Raw genomic sequence first — 18548 nt, 5'->3', positions numbered from 1 at the left:
TGTCATTTTCCTACCTGGCTGGGCATCAGAAACACCTGATGCACTTGTCAGAGCTGTCCATTCTTGAGCTTCACCATTGAGACATAGATTCTGTTGGCCTGGGGTGGGGCCTGAGAAACTATTAGGTTGGTGTGAAAGTAATTACAGTTTTTGCCATTTATGTCAAAAACGCAATTACTTTTGCACCAACTTAATATTTTTCTTTTCTTTAACTCTCTCCAGGTAATTCTGAAACTCAGCCTGATTTGGGAACCCCTGCAATAAGTTTTTACTTTTACTTTGCACCCGAGGAAAAAGGCTCCAAACCAGGTGAAGTGACTTCCCCAAGGTCACACAGGGTATCGGTAGCAGCATTCCTTCTATCTCTTTGTTCCAAATTTTCTTTGCACTTCAGTCCAAGGCAACCCAACTGGAAAATATCTGAAAAAGACAAGGATTTTATTATTGTCTGCCTCTGGTAAAGATTTCTTGGATGAGACTAGCTGTTCCCAGCATGCCCTTAGGTAAGACCTCTATGGGGCAAGAGAGGAAAGCCTCCCCAGATGCTTTGAGTTCAGATGTTTTCCTTGTTTGATTTTGAAAGCTGAGAATTTCCCTGGCTCGTGACCCCTGGAAACAAATTCTGGATTATCTGTTGCGCTGGACTATCTGTGCCTGGCCCCTGCAGCTACATAGAGAATTGTGTGTTGCCTGCACAGGCTGAAGCTCTCCATCCATCCTGCATGCATTTTGTACTCCCCTGTGGTGAGTGAGCAGAGGGGGATGATATATGGAAATCCAGGCAGGCAGCAGTGGCAGGGGAGGGGGTTGAGGGGTGTGAGGGATTGATGGGAACTCAGCTACAGAGCTCAGTTGGGAGACTCACACCCCATTGGAGCTAGGATTGATTGCTGGAACTTTCTCACCCTTCTCAGTTTGTCTCAGAGCCAGCAACCTGCACTGTGTCCTCTGGGCACCCCTGCGGAGAGGGAATTGCTCTCAAAGTCAGGGAAGCTCCGGTCTGTCAGTGATGGTCTACCTCATGCCCTCTTCCCAGAGGCAGGCAACTCGGCACTCTAGAAGCCGAGTGACCTTCAGACAGCCTTCTGTTTCCCTTTCTTCTCTCTGTACTTGGCCTCCTTCTTATCTGTTTTTCAACTCTCAGCTCACACTAAATGACTTCCTCCCTTGGGTGCTATCTGTAGAATGTGTGGAATATGACCTGCCCCAGCAGATTTTGCAAGAGTATCAAAAGAGTGAGTGAGAAGTCTAAGGTGATGTCAAGGTTATGGAGGATGGTCGATGTACTTAATGCTGCCAATTGCTTTAACATGGATCCAGGCACAGATGTCTTATCATTTACTTTCCCAGGAGAGCATTTTTTTGAAAGTGTCTAACCCCCATTCAAACTGACTTGTTCTTTGCCTAACTTATATTTGCTAAGTGCTCAGGCAGTGTCGGGCAGAAGGATAGACCCTGTGACTGGACCTGTTTTTGAGTCTCAGCTCTGCTTGCTTGCTCTTTCTCTCTTTCTTTCTTTCTTTTTTTCTTTTTTTTTTTTTTTTTCTGAGACGGAGTCTTGTTCTGTCACCCAAGCTGGAGTGCAGTGGCCGGATCTTAGCTCACTGCAAGCTCCGCCTCCCAGGTTTATGCCATTCTCCTGCCTCAGCCTCCCAAGTAGCTGAGACTACAGGTGCCCGCCACCTCACCCAGCTAGTTTTTTGTATTTTTTAGTAGAGACGGGGTTTCACCGTGTTAGCCAGGATGGTCTCGATCTCCTGACCTCGTGATCCGCCCGTCTCAGCCTCCCAAAGTGCTGGGATTACAGGCTTGAGCCACCGCGCCCGGCCATCTTTCTTTCTTTTTTAAGATAAAAGTCTTGTTCTGTCACCCTGACTAGAGTGCCTTGGAGCAGTCTCGGCTCACTGCAACCTCCGCCTCCCAGGCTCAAACAATCCTCCTGCCTCAGCCTCCTGAATAGCTGGGACCATGGGCACGCACCACTGCACCTGGCTAATTTTTGTATTTTCTTAGTAGAGATGGGGTTTCGCCATGTTGCCCAGGCTGGTCTCTAACTCCTGAGCTCAAGCAATCTGCCACCTTAGCCTCCCAAAGTGCTAAGATTACAGGCATGAGCCACCTCATGTGGCCCAGCTCTGCCATTTCAAGCTGTACTTCTTGACCAAGTCATTTCACCTTTTGGAGCCAATACTCGCATTCCAAGGTTGTTGCAGGACTCAAGAATGACCAGAGTAGGCCAGGCGTAGTGGCTCACATGTGTAATCCCAGCACTTTGGGAGGCCGAGGCGGTGGATCACCTGAGGTAAGGCGTTCAAGACAAGCCTGGCCAACTATGGCGAAACCCTGTCTCTACAAAAATTAGCTGGGCATGGTGGTGTGTGCCTGTAATCCCAGCTACTCAGGAGGCTGAGGAAGGAGAATCGCTTGAACCTGGGAGGCGGAGGTTGCAGTAAACCGAGATCACGCCATTGTACTTCAGCCTGGGTGACAGAATGAGACTCCATCTCAAAAAAAAAAAAAAAAAGTTAGTAAAAGCACTTTGTAAACCACAACATTCCTTACAACTGTCGGTTGCTGCTACAAGGTAATATGGGAGGAGGCAAAATAAATAAAACCCCAATTCTGAGGGCTTACAGTCCAAAAGGGAAGATGCAACCTCCATGGGCTTAACCAAGGAGCACAACTACAAACCACTGAGAACTTTTTGTGTCAAGGGCTCCCCCCTGAGGAGGGTTGGTTCCAGGCAACTGGTGTAATTTAGGAAAACTTCCTGGGAAAGAAGAGCATACCCTTAGTCTACTTAGCCTTAGGCAAAGCAGAGCTCCTACAGCTGCTTCTTGAAAAGGCCCCAAATGCAATTTGATGACATACTGGATTAACAACTGCTGGAAGTCACAAGCTGTACTTGTGTGGAATCCAGACTCTACAGGGTGCAGCATGAGTCTCCACCAAGAAGTGGACTCCACCCACCGAATTGCTGCTTCCCGCTGCAGCAGACACAGCTTTCCCATCTCCTGGACATGAAGTCAAGATGGGACCCAGAGAGAGCTGCAGTGTAGGGTTTGGAACATCATCTAAACATGGCCAATCCCTTCTCCCTACTTAGTGGAACTTTCTCTCCAGCCCCTCCATCCCTCTCTGAAGGGAAGAACAATTTAAAATCTCTAGAAAGATAAACCTCCCTCTCTCCCAGGGTTGCTGAGAAGAAGAAATGAGAATATGCCTTTCAGGGAGAGGCATATGTAAGGTTCACTTAATGGTTTTTATTGTCATGATTCATCATTGGGCTGATCTCTTTCTCTCCCTATGTCTCAATTTTCCACATACTTCGAGGAGATCACACTAAGTGATATCCAAGAACCTTTCCCTTTTACAAGCCACCCCCTCCCTGACTTGTTGTTCAATAATATTCCTCTGTAGCCAATGGGACACGTGGGCCCAGTGGAACTTCCTTAGAAGACCGAGGCCTTTGTCACCACCCACAAAGCAAGGGGAAGGTCTACAGCTGGCCAACATACAGTGCCTGACATCTAATGGGCCCTCAGTAAATACTTGTGGAATGTAAGAATGAATGAACAAATAGAAGAAAGTGATGTGTTTTCACACCACCATAATAATTTAAAGCATAATTTACCACCATTATTTTTTTATTTTATTTTTTTGAGATGGAGTCTCGCTGTATCACCAAAGCTGGATCTTGGCTCACTGCAACCTCTGCCTCCTGGGTTCAAGCGATTCTCCTGCCTCAGCCTCCTGAGTATCTGAGATTACAGGTGCAAGCCACCATGCCTGGCTAATTTTTGTGTTTTTAGTAGAGGCGGGGTTTCGCTATGTTGGCCACGCTGGTCTCAAACTCCTGACCTCTTGTGATTCGCCTGCCTTGGCCTCCCAAAGTGCTGGGATTACAGGCATGAGTCACTGCGCCTGGCCATAATTTACTACCATTATTGCTAAAAGATAACACCCAGGCCTCTGGGGACCATAAAAACCTCCATCCCTGCTGGCAACTCTGAGGCAGGGAGGCAGGTGTTACTGAACTCACTTGGAGAAGGGATGCTGTGCTGTGGAGAAAGGAGGAGGGTGCATCCAGACTGGGGCAATCTGAGGGCTTTCTGTAGAAAAGTTTTGAACTAAGTAGGGGTTGCTCTATGCAGGCAGCCCCAGAGGCTGAAATGGAGGCACCCCAGCAGTAGAGGAGGGGCTAGGGTTGGACAGAATTTCCTGGGCAGCCTTCATGGTGGGTTCTATGGAAGGCTGAGCCTGGAACACTGGTGAAACCACCCCTCCCTCACAACTATCACCTCCACTCCCGGGGCACCCCAGGCTGGGAACTAACCCAAATGGTTGGAGGGGACAATGCCTACTGGGACCATGTTGAAGGTGAGGTCTGAGGGCTGTGAAATTGTCTTCAGGCACTTATGCACACCAGACTTCCACCCCAGTCTCCAGAGGTGTCCTTCCCAAGATGGAAGAGATGAGAGCAATGCCTCTACCTTAAGGGGAGAGGGCTGGGAAGGAGGAGTAGCTTGGAGCAGAGAACAGTGGAGCCTGAGGTTCTTAGAGGCAAGAGGGCCCTCCCCTTCTCTGGAGGGACTGAAACCCTCTGAAGTCCATGTCACCAAGGGCTGGTAACTTCTGCTTGCACCGCTCCCTCCTGAGAGAACAGCACAGCCATCCAGGCTGCATGGTTGGACAGCTCTGATATGCCAAGCGCCCCTTCATATTGTCCTGGGTGTCTGCCCACTGCTCTCCAGGACCCTGGAGCAAGCTCAGTCCCTCTTCCACACAAACACCTGCTGGGTGTTTGAAGGCAGCACCCCTGAAACAGACTGACCACAGCCTTCTACTGTTTCCAAGGGCTATCACATTTGATTCTCTCAGCTCTTCTGTGGGGCAGATGTTGTTGTTGTTGTCTTTACTTTAGAGAAGGGGAAATAGGCTCAGAGAACAAGTGCCTTGTCCATAGTCACACAGAATTTTAGTGCATATCCTTGTCAACCTTGTCTTACCCTGCCATCTTCCCTTGAACCTTGTCTCCTTCAAGTGAAAGGAAGTCTAACCTCAATTCCTCTGACTGCCATAAGGGTGCCCATGGCATTCTCCTCAGTGGGCCAGGATGGAAAATCCAGGATAGATGAGCCTGCCTCCTGGGCAGGGAGGGGCAGAAGCTGAAATGGAAACTCTTTCTTGGGAGAGAGTGAGGAGAGGGTGGGCCCCATCAGGCTATAGTAGCTGCCAGACATCTGGTAAGGTGAACTGAGGGTGCAGTAGCTCATTGTGTGGGGCAGGGAGGGAGGGGGAACTTTCTTGGCATAGGAAGGGCTGCGGAGTCCCCAGGAAGTGGCCACTCTGTATCAGTGGAGTCACTGGATACAGGCCTCCAGTGGGAAGGCACAGGAAGCTGGTTCTGATACGGTACTTGGAGTGGTACTTGGTGTGGCTAGAAGATGCTTTCATGGTACAGGTGTAGAAACTGAGGCCCAGAGAGGGGCAAGGGCTTTCCCAAAGGCACACAGCAGGCAGACACCACCCTGCTGCCACTCAGAGTTCCCACTGCAAGGGGGGCCTGTGCCCAGGCTGAGTAGTGGAAAAGGTCACGTCCTATCGTAGGTCCTCACTGGCTCCGCCAAGCTTCAGAGATGAGCCTTGTTTAAACTCTTCTGGAGCCATTTATCATACTCAGGACACAGTGGCAGGGAACAGAGCCTGTCTTGTGTAGGTCTCCAGTGCTGTAGGGTTACAGTGTGCCATCAGAGAGGGCAAAACCATCCCAAGGCCACACAGCGAAATTATGGTAAAGCCAGGACACTGTTCTCCAAGGTCTGGGTCTTTTCAGCCCCAGCAGAGCCTCCTAGAAGAACTAGTCTCTCTAACCAGGACTGAGAAGGGCAGGAAGAGGGTACAGGTAGTTGAGAGATCTGGGCTTTCTGGCTTCCCCCAACCCTTCCACCTGCCTCCCATCCCACAGACACCCAGGGACTCTGAGGATGAGCTGGGAACTTCTGATATTCCTTCAAAATGGATCATTTCTATTTCCCACAGTGTAAGGTTCTGTGCTGTTCACTCTTCACCAGAAAAACTCCTCCCTATCCTATAAAACCCAGCTCAGAAGTCCAGAAAATGACCCTGCACAAAGCCACAGAGGAAGTCACATCAAATTCCGAAGAATCTTCCAGACCATGATCTCTGACCACAGTGTAATATAATTAGAACTCAACAAGAAAAACATAAACCTCCCATAGGCTAAGAAACTGAAAAACACACTTCGAAATCATTCAAGAGTTAAAGAGGAAATTACATTGAAATTTATGAACTATTTAGAACTGAATGATAAGGAAAACACAAGCAGTTTCCAAATCATTTCCCCTGTGAAGCCGGCCCTGACCCCACATGGTTCCTCAGACGGCTCTCCACCCTCCACCCATTTCTACGCCCTAGGAGGCTGACATCTACAGGCTGCAGCAACAAGTTCCCTTGTTCTCAGCTTCTGGGAGGATTCAGCTAGTGGGGGAAACCTGGCCAGAGATCAGAGGGAGGGAGAGAGGGAGGAGAGTGAGGTCTCTTACTTGCCCCCCGTCCTTCCCTATATGATTGCTGTGGGCTGGGTATACCCCTCCACCTTAGGCCACAGCTGCCCCCTCCTCAGAGCTCCCACTTTCACCACTCCTTTCCTGCACTCCTGCAGCCTAGGGTTGACAGCCTCTGCTCTTGTGAGTCCTTTGGTGATACACTGTCTGTGTGGTTTCGCTACACCTTGACCATACCTGTAAATAATGTCTTTGTTAAACATACCCGTTCTGGGTGTTCTATGTACTTCCAGCAAATACCCCTACTCTTACAAAGTCCATTAGTCCACAACCACATTCTCACCTCTGGGTGACTGAGCTCTGACCTTGTGTATCTCTCTGTGTTGTCCCCTCTACTGACCTGTCAGCACCTGAGGTCAGCAACCAGGTCAGCTTCATCACCCAATCCCCTGATCTGATATGAGTGGAGAGTTATACTTAATAAAAGATATTGATTAGGATATCAAATAAATAAAGAAGCATATTTTAATTTGCTCCATAAGCCAGTGTTTGTTTATAGGGGATTCAGGGCAGAGAGTTAAGAGTCAGACAACAGAGAACTTTAGACTGGGGCAAAAATTGGTGCTCAACAAAAGAACATATCCACAGTTCTATGAGCTGGGATTCTTTTTGTACTTTTATTTTAGGTTCAAGGGTACATGTGTAGGTTTGTTACATAAGTAAACTCTGTGTCATGGGGATTTGGTGCACAGATAATTTCATCACCCAGGTAAGCAGCATAGTACCTGATGGGTGTTTTTGTCTCATCCTCCCTCCTCCCGCCCTCCCCCCAAGCAGGCCCCAGTGTCTGCGGTTCCCCTCCTAGTATCCACGTAGTCTCATTGTTTAGCTCCTACTTATAAATGAGAATATGCAGTATTTGGTTTTCTATTCCTGTGTTAGTCTGCTTAGGATAATGGCCTCCAGCTCCAGCCCATGTTGCTGCAAAGGATATGATCTGGGTTAAGGATCTAGCGTGTTCTCATGTCATCCAGCAAACAGAAGGTCCAGACACAAGGAGTGTCCAGTGTGCCATAGTAAATGCCCACCTGTGGCCTCCAGCTCTCCCCTACCCCTCCAGAGTGGCTTTTACAGCTAAGCTCTCTGCTTTGGTCTTCCTACCCTAGAAGGCCTCCAATCTTCCCTCCCATCCCAGACAGAGCAGCCAACTGGTCCCTGGGCCTGGGGGCCACAGTGTGCACTGAATGCTGGTGGGATATCTCTCTGTCTTCGAAGGAACCCAGGTGATAGGGAGAGCAGATCGGATCTTGAGTGGTTTGGATTTAGTCGGAAGGAAGGAGGGAGAGAAGGTATTCTAAAATGGAACAGCTGGGATAAAAGTCTGGAGGTAAGAAATGGGGTGACTCTGGGTGAGGAGCAAGGAGAATCAGCCCAGCCTGAGCCAGGCCCCCTCCCTGGTGAGGAGATGAAGTTTGTGATTTGAGGCTCTTCTGGGCCTGTCCCTCAGGGGTGAAGGACTCAGCTCATGATTCCCAAGGCGTTCATTCATTCCTTCACTCAATCATTCATTCATCCATCAAGTGGGTTTTAAGTTCCTGCTATGTGCCAGGAGCTGAGGATATGGGAGTGGATAGGACAGTCCTGATCCCTTATCGGGTCCCGGGACAAGTGTGACGCAGACGATTCTAGGAGGGCAAAGAACACCCTCATCTAGCAGCTCTTGTTTCTGCTCCAGAAGAAGCCGAGTTTTTCCCCATTTTACCGTCTGGGAACCTGAGGCTGCCTCCTTGGTGGAGGTCCAAGGAAGCACTGAGGGGGCGGGCAGCTCAGTCCTTTGTCCAGGGGGAAGCTGGGAGCCCGATATGGACTTTCCGGGAGGGTGGGGGCGAGTGCGTCTGTGTACTGGGGTGGAGGGGAGTCCCCTTTCTCCGCCCCTCCCCGCCCTGTGGCCGCGGCGTGGCGGGCCCGGGGCGGAGCTGGCGTCACCCGGGCAGGAGGGCGGCCGCAGCCGGCAGGACAGGCAGACGGACAGGCTGACAGGAGAGAGAACAGGCACTGCGGGACCAGCAAGGGAAGGGCGACCCTGTGGCTGGGAATGTGACCCCGCGGCCAGAGGAGGACCCGTGAGTGTGCGCCGTGCCCCTGCGGCCTCGCCGCGCACCCCGCCCGCCTGGCTTCCACTTTCATTTCTTCGGCTGTCCTGGCGTGGCACGGTCTGGAGGAGAGTCCCGCCCGAAGGCAGACTGGCCGCTGTCTTGGGGCTGGGGTCCGAAGCTCAGAGCTTCGAAAGTTGGGGTGGGGTTGGAGGGGGCAGTACGGGGCAGAGGGGAGGGGTTGGGGGGCGTGTTTTCGGGGAGCGGAAATGTCAGGCGGGCTCCTCTGGGTCCTACGACCTGCCTGGCCCTAGGAGCTGGTTTGGGGGTGCAGGGAAGCCGGGGGTGGGCGTGGGTGGCTGCGCGCCCCAAGGAGAGCGTGGAGTCTTCGCCTCTACTTTTTCTCTTCGATTTCTGTCCTGAAGAGCGTCCCAGGCTGGATTCTGGGTTCAAACTGCGGCCATCCTCTGGCCCAGGCCCAAGGAGTGGTAGATGTAGCCTAGCAGGGAGCTAAATATCAGAAACAGGGAGGGTCACCCTGCTGTCTTCATCTGAGAAGCCCAGATCCCCACCCAGGGAATGAGCAAGCCACTGCCACTCCAGGAGTGAAAGGATAGCCAGCACTGGGAAATGGGGGCTAGGAGGGGGAACAGCAATGGTTCAGGGAGGGACAGAGGTTCTGTGACAGAAACTCAGTGAGGGCATGGGGGTGGAGAGTGAAGGGAGTTAACCCTGTGGCTAGAAGAGTACCTGCCTTGCACCCACCCCCTGAGCTTACGTTCTCCTGGAAAGAGACCCAGGCCTTGAAGTTCCACGGGAGTAAGGTGGAACTCTAGCTCACTGGTCAGGACATCCCAGTTGCTGTACGGAGTCAGTGTGTTGGGGACAGGAAGCACGTTGGGCTGTTTGGTGGAGAAGATGCTTCCACTGTCCCTCCACTCCCCTCCTCTTCTCTGTCTGCACCAGACCATTGATAAGCCAGTGCAGGAAAATGGTGTTTTACCCTTGGTCATGATCTGAGCCCCACCTCGTCTCAGTTCCCAATTCTGCTTGTAACTTGCTGTGTGAACACAGGCTCCTCAAGTCCTATTTTTAGGCCTCAGTTTCCTCATCTTGGCCTCAGTTTTCCCATGTGTACAAGTGAGCTGGGCCAGTTGATCTATCAGGGCTATTTTAACTCTAAGATTCTAGTCTAAGCTTTCCTTCAAGCCTGAACACTGACTTTGTGCCAGGCCTTTTCCTAAGCTGGGGCTGGGTTGGGGATGGAGTGGAGACTGCAATGACCAAAAGCAGCCTCTACCCAAGGAGAAGGAGATCTGAGTTCAGGAGAGGAGGCTGTGGGAGGAGGTAGCAGCCAATCTGAGGATGTGTGGTCAGGCAGGTGGAGGTATAAGAAAACATGCAGAAGCAAGAGAGTGGGGGCGTGTTCCGGAATCAGGAAGAAGCCCAGGGTGGTTGGTGTGGGGAGGTGGGAAGTGGGGCAGGAAAGGTAGGACAAGGTGCTGAATGCCAAGGTGGGGGCCTATTTCTAACTGTCATAAAGGGGGTCATGCAATGTGGGGAGCCCAGGAGCCCCGCCTAATTGCAATGTGAGGGATTTGGGAAGCACTTGCCCCAAGCAGAGTTTAAAATGGAGATGGCAAGTGAAGCACAGAAATCTCCTCTTTGCTCAGGAAACTGGGGTCCCACCCTGGGGACTTCTTTGGGTGAGAAGTTGAAGAGTCAGGATGGATGAGATGACCTTTCACATCTGTGAGTTTTTTCAAGAGAACAAGTTCCTGCTGAATGGCCTGTTTCTACCCTCCAAGCTGCTCTCATTTTACCAGACTGCCCCCATCCTGGCCTGCCTTTGTGGGTTCAAGGAAGGACCTTTGTCTCAAACATCTCCCCAGCTAGTTTGACTTCTTGCCAGAATATCCCTCCTGCAATATGTGCCTTCCCTTTGCTTTTACCCAGTTGTCACTTGGTTCCCACCCTCCCTTCCCCAATCCTGTCCCAGGGTTACCAGAGATGTGAGAAAGGACAGTGCTCCAGCATCAGTCAGAGGTCAAGCCCAGGCTTCGGCCATAAGCAAGCCTCAGAGTAGGGCTAAAGGCTAGAGTCAGGGCTCACACTTGCCAGAGCCTAGGTCAGAGGTTAGCCTGGAAAAAGAAGGCAATTCTTAGCTTATACTCAGCCTTAGTGCTCAGTCTAGAGGCAGGGGCAGTGCTTAGTTTGTGGCTAAATTCTAGTTTTGGTAGGTACATGGGTCTGCATTTCCCAGTAGCTCACACACTCACAGGTGAGATGAGATGACTCAGGTCTTAGAAACCTAGCTATAGCAGAGTGACCCAGGACCTGGATGGGCCAAATCCATGGTGATACAGGGGTCACCCAGTAAGCCAATGGTAGAGCTGCAACTAGAACCCAGGACTCCTGCCTCTGAGCCTAGGGCCCTGATCACTGTCTCCCGAAGTCTGTTCTGAATCTGGGATCCTTAAATTCTAGGAGGCAAAGCAAATTTGCCTGAGCTCTACATGGGCCCTCCTGGATGAATCTGACTATACTCTTCTACCTCCCAGTGCCAGGCACATAGTAGTTGCTCTAGGAATGTCTACTGAGTGTCAGGTGCAAGGGGAGGGGCCAGTGGCTTGTTCAGAATTGGGGCCGGAGGAGGCTGGCTTCGGGGGAAGGATCTCCAGCTGTTGTCAGAGGAAGCGATGCCCTCATTGATCTGCGGCCCTCCCCCTTCTCCAGTGCTTGCAGCCACACTCAGAAGCCTCCCAGCTGGCAGCCGGAGGGCCCTTTCCTCTTTCAGGGTGAAAAAAAAGGAAAGGACATTTTTGGTAGAAAAGTTCCCTGCTGCTCCCTGGGAATCCCCGGTGGCCGGATGGACTACGGGATATCCCAGAGGAAGCCGAAAGCCATCCCCCACCCCCTCCACCCTGCCCCCAGCACAATGCTGTGAGGCTCTCCCACGCTGCACCAGCTGGCCAAGAGGGCTCCTAGAGGTCATCTCATCCAAGCCCCTGTCTGCTGGTGGGCCTGCAGGGAGCCTCTGCTACCTCTGTCGTGACTAACAGCAAGTCCGAGGGGCACCTGTTTAGAGCCCAGGCCCAGCTCTGCAATGAAAGCAGAAAAGAGACAAACGAGATGGGAGGGCTGTGGGGCTTAGCAAGGGGGACAAATGTAGCCCGGAAAGAGGGCGGGGCACTGGACCTAGGGGTTGAGGATTTAGATTCCCAGGCAGGGGATGCAGAGGTTGAGCAAAGTCTGAGAGGTGACAGGGAAATGATGAATTGGGAAGTCAGACTCCAGATGATAAGGCCCTGACCGCCAGCTCCCCCATGCCCTTGTCCCTGGCAGGGTATCCTCAGGTCTGAGCCCCTGGATAGCAGCCCCAGGCCCAGCTGGCCATGGCCCTGTGCCTGAAGCAGGTGTTCGCCAAGGACAAGACATTCCGGCCGCGGAAGCGCTTTGAGCCGGGCACACAGCGCTTTGAGCTGTACAAGAAGGCACAGGCCTCTCTCAAGTCGGGCCTGGACCTGCGCAGTGTGGTGAGGCTGCCACCTGGGGAGAACATCGACGACTGGATCGCTGTGCATGTGGTGGACTTCTTCAACCGCATCAACCTCATCTACGGTACCATGGCTGAGCGCTGCAGTGAGACCAGCTGCCCGGTCATGGCCGGTGGGCCCCGCTACGAGTACCGCTGGCAAGATGAGCGCCAGTACCGGCGGCCGGCCAAGCTCTCTGCGCCGCGCTATATGGCATTGCTCATGGACTGGATCGAAGGCCTCATCAACGACGAAGAGGTCTTTCCCACGCGTGTTGGTGAGCGTCACCTGGTGGGGAGGGAGCCACTGGGAGCCTATTCCACAGATGAGGATTTGGTTTGATATAGACACTCTGTGCAGGGTTGGGGGATGATTTTCATCCCCATTTTGTGGAAGAGGAAAGCGAGGTTGAAACAGGTTAAAAGTGTCTTGCTCAAGGTCAAGCATTTGACTAGGACTTCCTGACTCCCAATTTGGGGCCTTTCTTTTCCTTTCCTTCCTTTCCTTCCTTTCTTTCTTCTTTTCTTCTCTTTCTTCTTTTCTGAAATGGAGTTTCACTCTTTCGCCCAGTGGTGTGATCTCAGCTTACTGCAACCTCTGCCCCCGCCTCCCCCTCAACCGGGGTTCAAGCAATTCTGCTGCCTCAGCCTTCTGAGTAGCTGGGATTACAGGCACCCACCACCACGCCTGGATAATTTTTGTATTTTTAGTAGAAACAGGGTTTCACCGTCTTGGCCAGGCTGATCTCGAACTCCAGACCTCAGGTGATCCACCCACTTCAGAGGGCTTTTCTTTTCTAAAGCATAAGTGGTCCCACCAAAGACCACTCTGGCAAGACCACAGATGCTATGATTCTCAGAACCTTCCAGAACAGGTGCCCCGACGTCATAGCTGATCTGACCTCCAGCCTCCCGGGGTTCCCTCTGACTCCTGGCCTCAGGAAAAGAAGGGAGTTGGTGGTTGGGTGGACCCTGATGGTATCATCACCTCAGATTGGGGCTCTGAGGGCAGAATTTTCCCTTGCCAGGCACAGGCTGTGGGGCCTTTTCTTATCTCAGCTGGGCAGCCTGGGTGGGTGACGGTAGGGAGGGGAGATGAGTGATGTCACCCAGGCACTGCTTACCCACCCAAAGGGAGCAGGAGGGGGGTGTTGGTCCAGGAGCTGAGCAGGCATGACACTGTGTTCATCACACCGGCCCCACCTGTAGCCTGGCCCAGCCCCAACCTGGAGCTCATCTCCACAGAGGCTGTGTGGCTCAGCGGTGGGTGGGGCAGGGTGGTCAAGCCCTGAGGGGAGAAGTCTGAATGCTGAAGGAAGCTGGGCTCTGAGTCACAATTCAATGCCCACGGCTCCTCCCCGGCCAGTGACCTGCCATTTCCTGCGCTGTCATGCCTGACAGTGAGCACCTTCATTTTACATAGGAGGAAACTGAGGCTACTGAGGGAAAGTGCACTGAACTGGGAGGAATTCTGAACTGGGGCTCAGGTCCATGGGAGCTCAGGACCCCAAGTCTAGATGGGCAGGATATGTCTGAGCGATCTGGGCTGGGCTGGAGGGTCTCAGAGGGAGGGAAGGCTCGACCCCACCTGGGAACATTGAGGAAGAGGAGGGGGTCTACGGAGCTGGGGGGACCTGAATGTAGGTAGACTCATATTCCCTGCTGGCCATACCTCCCTGGGCCTGTGGGACTCCAGGTGTAGATGCCTAAAACCCTGGGTGACTGCCACACAGAGAAGAGGGCATAAGCCACCAAGATCTCTGCCTTGAGCAAGGGGGACTATGCAGAAACGGGGCCTTTCTTATGGGTCCCATGTCTGTGAGGGTCGCTGCAGTGCAGTGCAAAGAGTGTTTGAATCCTGTCTCCATTCTGCACTGATTAATAGTTATGTGGCCTTGGGCTAGCAGCTTCACCTTGATAAGCACTTCGGTTTTATCATATCTAAAATGACAAGCGGACATATAAGGCTAATTGTTCTAAGGATTAGAGCTAAAGGTGTGAAGGACCCAGCACAGGACCTGGCTCACAAATGGAAGGTTCTCCGTGTTGAATATTTGAAGGAATGAAGGCTGTCTGAACTAATTCTTGCAGAATTCATCATTTCCAGGATTGGGGGTCTGAGGACTTCTGTGTGAATGTTGAAAAGAGGAGGGACACGGGGTGGGGCTAGAGAGGGAGGTCAGGATGAGATCATGAAAGGCCTTGAGCAGCATCCTGCTGGGAAGTTAGGACTTAATCCTGAAGACCCAGAGATGTTTTTAAATGGATCCAGTTGTTGAACTCTCCTTGGACTTGTATACCAGAGTGTGATGTGAGCATCTCTGCAATTGCACATATTTCTGGGGAGAGTTTAGGTCGTAACTTTTATCATAGTCTAAGAAGGGTTGGTCAGTGACCCCCACAAGTTTGCAAAGCCCTGCTTTAGGTGATGGGAAAATGTGGGAGATGATGTATATTCCAGCAGGGGAGAGCCACAGTCAGATTTGTGCTTCATTAAAAAGAAAAGTATGGCCAGGCACCGTGGTTCTTGCCTGTAATCCCAGCATTTAGGAGGCCGAGGCAGGTGGATCACTTGAGGTCAGGAGTTCCAGACCAGCCTGACCAACATGGAGAAATCCTGTCTCCACTAAAAATGGAAAATTAGCTGGGCATGATGGCACATGCCTGTAATCCCAGCTACTTGGGAGGCTGAGGCAAGATAATAGCTTGAAACCGGAAGGTAGAGGTTGTAGTGAGCTGAGATCGTGCCATTGCACTTCAGCCTGAGCAAGAGGGAAACTCCATCAGAAAGAAAGAGAGAAAGAGAGGAAGGAAGGAAAGAAGGAAGGAAGGGAGGGAGGGAGGGAGGGGGAAGGAAGAGAAGAAGGGAAGAAGGGAAAGAAAAAGAGAAAGAAAAGAAAGGAAAAGAAAAAAAGTGTGGGAGAAAGTCAAACCACTCTCTATTTCCCAAAGGGAAGTGTACTAAGAAGTATGCTGGGGAAAAAGCCATCCTGGTTGCCTGTGTGTGGGAGGGAAAAGTTGAACAGAGCTTTGGCACCAGGATACTGATCCCCTTCTTCTGTCCTCCCCTGCCCTCTAGGAGTTCCCTTCCCTAAGAACTTCCAGCAGGTCTGCACCAAGATCCTGACCCGCCTCTTCCGAGTCTTTGTCCATGTCTACATCCACCACTTCGATAGCATCCTCAGCATGGGGGCAGAGGCGCACGTCAACACCTGCTACAAGCACTTCTACTACTTCATCCGCGAGTTCAGTCTGGTGGACCAGCGGGAGCTGGAGCCACTGGTGAGGCCAAGCCCTACCACCCTCCCCTACCAAGGCTAGCCTCTGAGTTTTCATGTCCAAAAGCTGCCTGCTTTAAGTAATTCCAATGCCCAAGTAGATAAATTAGGGAAGGCAATTCATATAACTGTGAATTATCTACTTCAATAGAGAATTCTTTCAAGTGTCGGTTTACAAACCCAGATCTGCAGCCTAAGAGTTGGGGTTGCTGGGGGAACGGGCCAGGCTCAGACAGAAGAGCAGCTAGGCCCTATGGTTTGGGAAGGGATTGCCTAGTAGGCTGAGCTCTGACTGACCCTTCCCTACCTTGTGTCTCTGCAGAGGGAGATGACAGAGCGGATCTGCCACTGAGCCCAGGTCTGGACTTTTTTGGCCATCAGATGGACAATCTGAACACAGGATGGCTGGCAGAGGGGACCCCCAGGAGCCTGAAGGAATCTGAAGGCACTGGAACCACTCCACACACCCAAAGCCTCTGGACTTCTGGTTCTCAGGAGTCTGCCTACCTGTCGCCCTGACCGCTTGTGGATGGAGAAGGGGAGAGCATCTAGGCGGGCAAACAGAAGGGAAGTGGAGTTAAACCTCTGGCATGAAGTGTGGGAGTAGGGTAGGCTAGGGGGTTTCTTCTATGACACTTGACCCTTCCATGCTGGTTCCCAAGCCTATTGGAGGAATGTGGGTGTGGCCAAGGTGATGGCAAGAAAGGTGCAAGAGAGTGAGCAGTCTGCCTGTGAGTGAGCACAGATGCCGGGGTGTGTGCGTGTGTGATTTTCACTGTGGGATGTGTCTGTGAGAGCTAGCTGCCTTACCCCTCCTTGGCACATAATAGGCCTTCCATAAACGTTGGATGGATGGATAAATAGATTGGGACCATCAGACCATGGGACCATCAGACCACGGCCACTGTAGGAGTGATGACAGCTCAGCGTCCCCACTCAGTATATCTGACCATGTGACTAAGTGCCCAAAATGTGGTTGTAGATGTTGCTCTACATTCAAACCTTCCAGGCTACATTCTTCCATCAGCATGAGTCCTGGAGAGCTAGGGGAAGGTAGGAAGAGGAGCCTTGCCTTGAGTTCCTAAACCCTGACCCACCACAGCCACAGGCTCTGATTCTCTTACCCACAGATGCCCATGAGCTGACATTATACTCATCCCTCTGCCTCCAAGAAGGCCTATATTATAGGTAGCCTGGGGGTTGGAGATGATCCCTCAAGTACACAAAGGTCCCCTGGCCCTTCATCTGGGAATCATATACTCCAGTCTAGCTCCCAGAATCTACAGACCTGGCTCCTCGGATCTGAAGCCCAGCACAGAATAATCCCCCAGTCCAAGGAGCTTGTGGAACTTCAGCTGGGAACTTTGGAGTCTTCTCTCCCATCCCAGGACATTGAGGATATAGTTGGTGAATGGACTCTTCCAGGTATGGAGATCCTCCATCCTAAAACTACCTGCCTCCTTCCCAGCCATCCCTCAGGCATTCTGGACAGTTGGATCTCAGAGCACAGCTATCCACAGGGAGACTGGGATGTTCATTCAGCACTCCATTACTCAGTACCTCCATACCCAGCACTATGCTCAGACCCACAGGTGGGGAAACTGAGGCAGGAACCGGGTTCTGCCCTCCCAGAGCCTCCACTCTGGGAGGCCAGAATGAAAGCCAGAAGGGACCTGAGAATCATCCAGTCTCATGTCTCAATGTACATACGAGGAAACTGAAGCCAGGAGAAGAAGAGGGAGAAACTGTCCAAGGCCTCACAGGGAGGTGTTCACAGAGCTGGAGAAACCAGGGATCCTGACCCATCTATTGCTACACAGAGATGCACATGGAAAGAGGGTTTAACAGACCTTCTCTAGGACATAACTGTTTCTGCTTTGAGCAATAATTTCTAACCTGATGCCAACATGCCCCACTGCCCTTGGGTTGGCTGGGGTTGTTTCCTGAGCCAAGCATCCAATATCATGCCCCACTAAATGGCCTAGAAGCTGCCTGCACTTTGGGGAAACAGATGGAGCTCTTGGGGCCAGCCAGCTGGGCCTGGGACTTCTGCCTCTGCCGCCTCCCGAGTGGCCCGGCAGCTTTGCCGGAGCTGTGGAGCGAGGGTGGTAGGAGCTTTCCCCAGAGTGCTGTGACTTGCATGATGGATTCTAGGCTGCGGCAAGGGCTGATTTCTGGGTTGGGGGGAGGGTGGGAAAATGTATTTTTATGAAACAGAGGGAAGACTTTATTGTTGTTATTTTTGGTAAAATAAAAGGCAAACTAAAGCAGCCACTGGTGGGAAGCGGTGATCTGGGTGCCACATGGCTCTTGGCAGACCATGGAAGGAACTGAGCCAGAATGGGGCTGGGAAGGCTTTTTGTCCTGAGATACTGGACCATGTGGAGGGCTGGCTGGTGTGGTCATGTCTGGCCCAGCTCTCTAGGGTGGGGACACCAAGATTCTCCTGGGGCTCTGGGAATTCTAGACCAGGCTAGACTGGGACACTTGGGGTGGAGAAGGTTGGCCCTTGCCTTCCAGGAACTCAGTCTGATAGGAATCGTTCCTTGTTTCATCTCAGGTTGCCTGGCATTGGCTCTTCTCACTCCACTCCCTTAATCTGGGTGGTTTTTTTGAGGTAGTGGATAAAAGGACAGAGTGGAAATACAATCCCAACACTAATTACAGGACAGGAGGCCATCCTGAAGAGGAAGATACTTGTTGCTGGCTGGAGCTACAGTGGGGGTGGCAGGACATGGGCCTGACTCCTGAGCTTACTCCCCAGAAGACACCTGCATCTACTTCCTCAGGTCTTGCTGTCATTCCACTGCCTCTAACCCACAAGCTGCCTGGACAGGAATTAAAAAGCAGCTTGGTTCTTAAGCATCAACAAAGGCCCACCTAGAGCTCTTGCCTCTTCCTGCAAAGAAGCCAGCCTGGCTTTGTGCAGAGGCTCTCCTGGGAGGCAGAGGCGTAGGTTGTAGTCCCAGCGCAGCTCCTAAAGTTCCATTGCAAGCCCATTCCCCCTCTAGACCCCAATTCCCCATCTATTTTGTTATCAGTGATGGGAGTGAAGGACTGATTGATCTCAGCTCCTTCATTATATAGTCTATGAATCATTCACAGTCATCATAAT

The 18548-nt window shown here is 51.9% G+C and overlaps 2 protein-coding genes across 8 annotated transcripts in view; both read left to right on the top strand.

Annotated features, from left to right (window-relative positions):
- The window catches only part of ATPAF1 (ATP synthase mitochondrial F1 complex assembly factor 1), a 50308-nt gene extending 43247 nt beyond the window's left edge, over positions 1-7061 (top strand). For 3 of the 4 annotated variants that reach the window (XM_021941239.2, XM_021941236.2, XM_021941229.2), the window contains 2 exons: positions 223-744; positions 6043-7061. Coding sequence is in view for 1 of the 4 variants with exons in the window: in XM_021941236.2 (XP_021796928.2) it covers positions 223-226 (4 nt within the window). In the remaining 3 variants the exon portion in view is untranslated. The remainder of the gene's footprint in view (positions 1-222; positions 745-6042) is intronic. The other variant, XM_021941232.2, reaches the window with a different exon arrangement.
- On the top strand, positions 631-17703 carry MOB3C (MOB kinase activator 3C). Of its 4 annotated transcripts, XM_031668286.1 has the most exons (5): positions 8480-8650; positions 10294-10372; positions 11966-12433; positions 15235-15437; positions 15756-17703. In XM_031668286.1, the coding sequence occupies exons 3-5, from the start codon at positions 12016-12018 to the stop codon at positions 15783-15785; spliced, it is 651 nt and encodes a 216-aa protein (XP_031524146.1). In that variant the 5' UTR covers positions 8480-8650; positions 10294-10372; positions 11966-12015; the 3' UTR covers positions 15786-17703. The 4 variants fall into 4 exon arrangements, with proteins under 4 accessions (XP_009206134.1, XP_003891875.1, XP_031524146.1 ...); XM_009207870.3 differs by lacking the exons at positions 8480-8650; positions 10294-10372 and adding an exon at positions 631-744; XM_003891826.3 differs by lacking the exon at positions 10294-10372 and having other exon boundaries at positions 8419-8650.
- Positions 17704-18548: the final 845 nt, after the last annotated feature.

This window comes from Papio anubis, chromosome 1, assembly GCF_008728515.1.
Source record: "Papio anubis isolate 15944 chromosome 1, Panubis1.0, whole genome shotgun sequence".
In the NCBI taxonomy this organism is placed as follows: domain Eukaryota; kingdom Metazoa; phylum Chordata; class Mammalia; order Primates; family Cercopithecidae; genus Papio; species Papio anubis.
This window is presented reverse-complemented; position numbering and strand designations above follow the sequence as displayed.

Bases quoted from the DNA above. Each gene is read 5' to 3' on its own strand.
- MOB3C (XM_009207870.3), top strand. From the start codon at position 12,016: ATGGCCCTGTGCCTGAAGCAGGTGTTCGCCAAGGACAAGACATTCCGG. The intron at 12,434-15,234 runs GTGAGCGTCACC...CCTGCCCTCTAG, and splicing joins GGTCTTTCCCACGCGTGTTG to GAGTTCCCTTCCCTAAGAAC. The intron at 15,438-15,755 runs GTGAGGCCAAGC...GTGTCTCTGCAG, and splicing joins AGCGGGAGCTGGAGCCACTG to AGGGAGATGACAGAGCGGAT.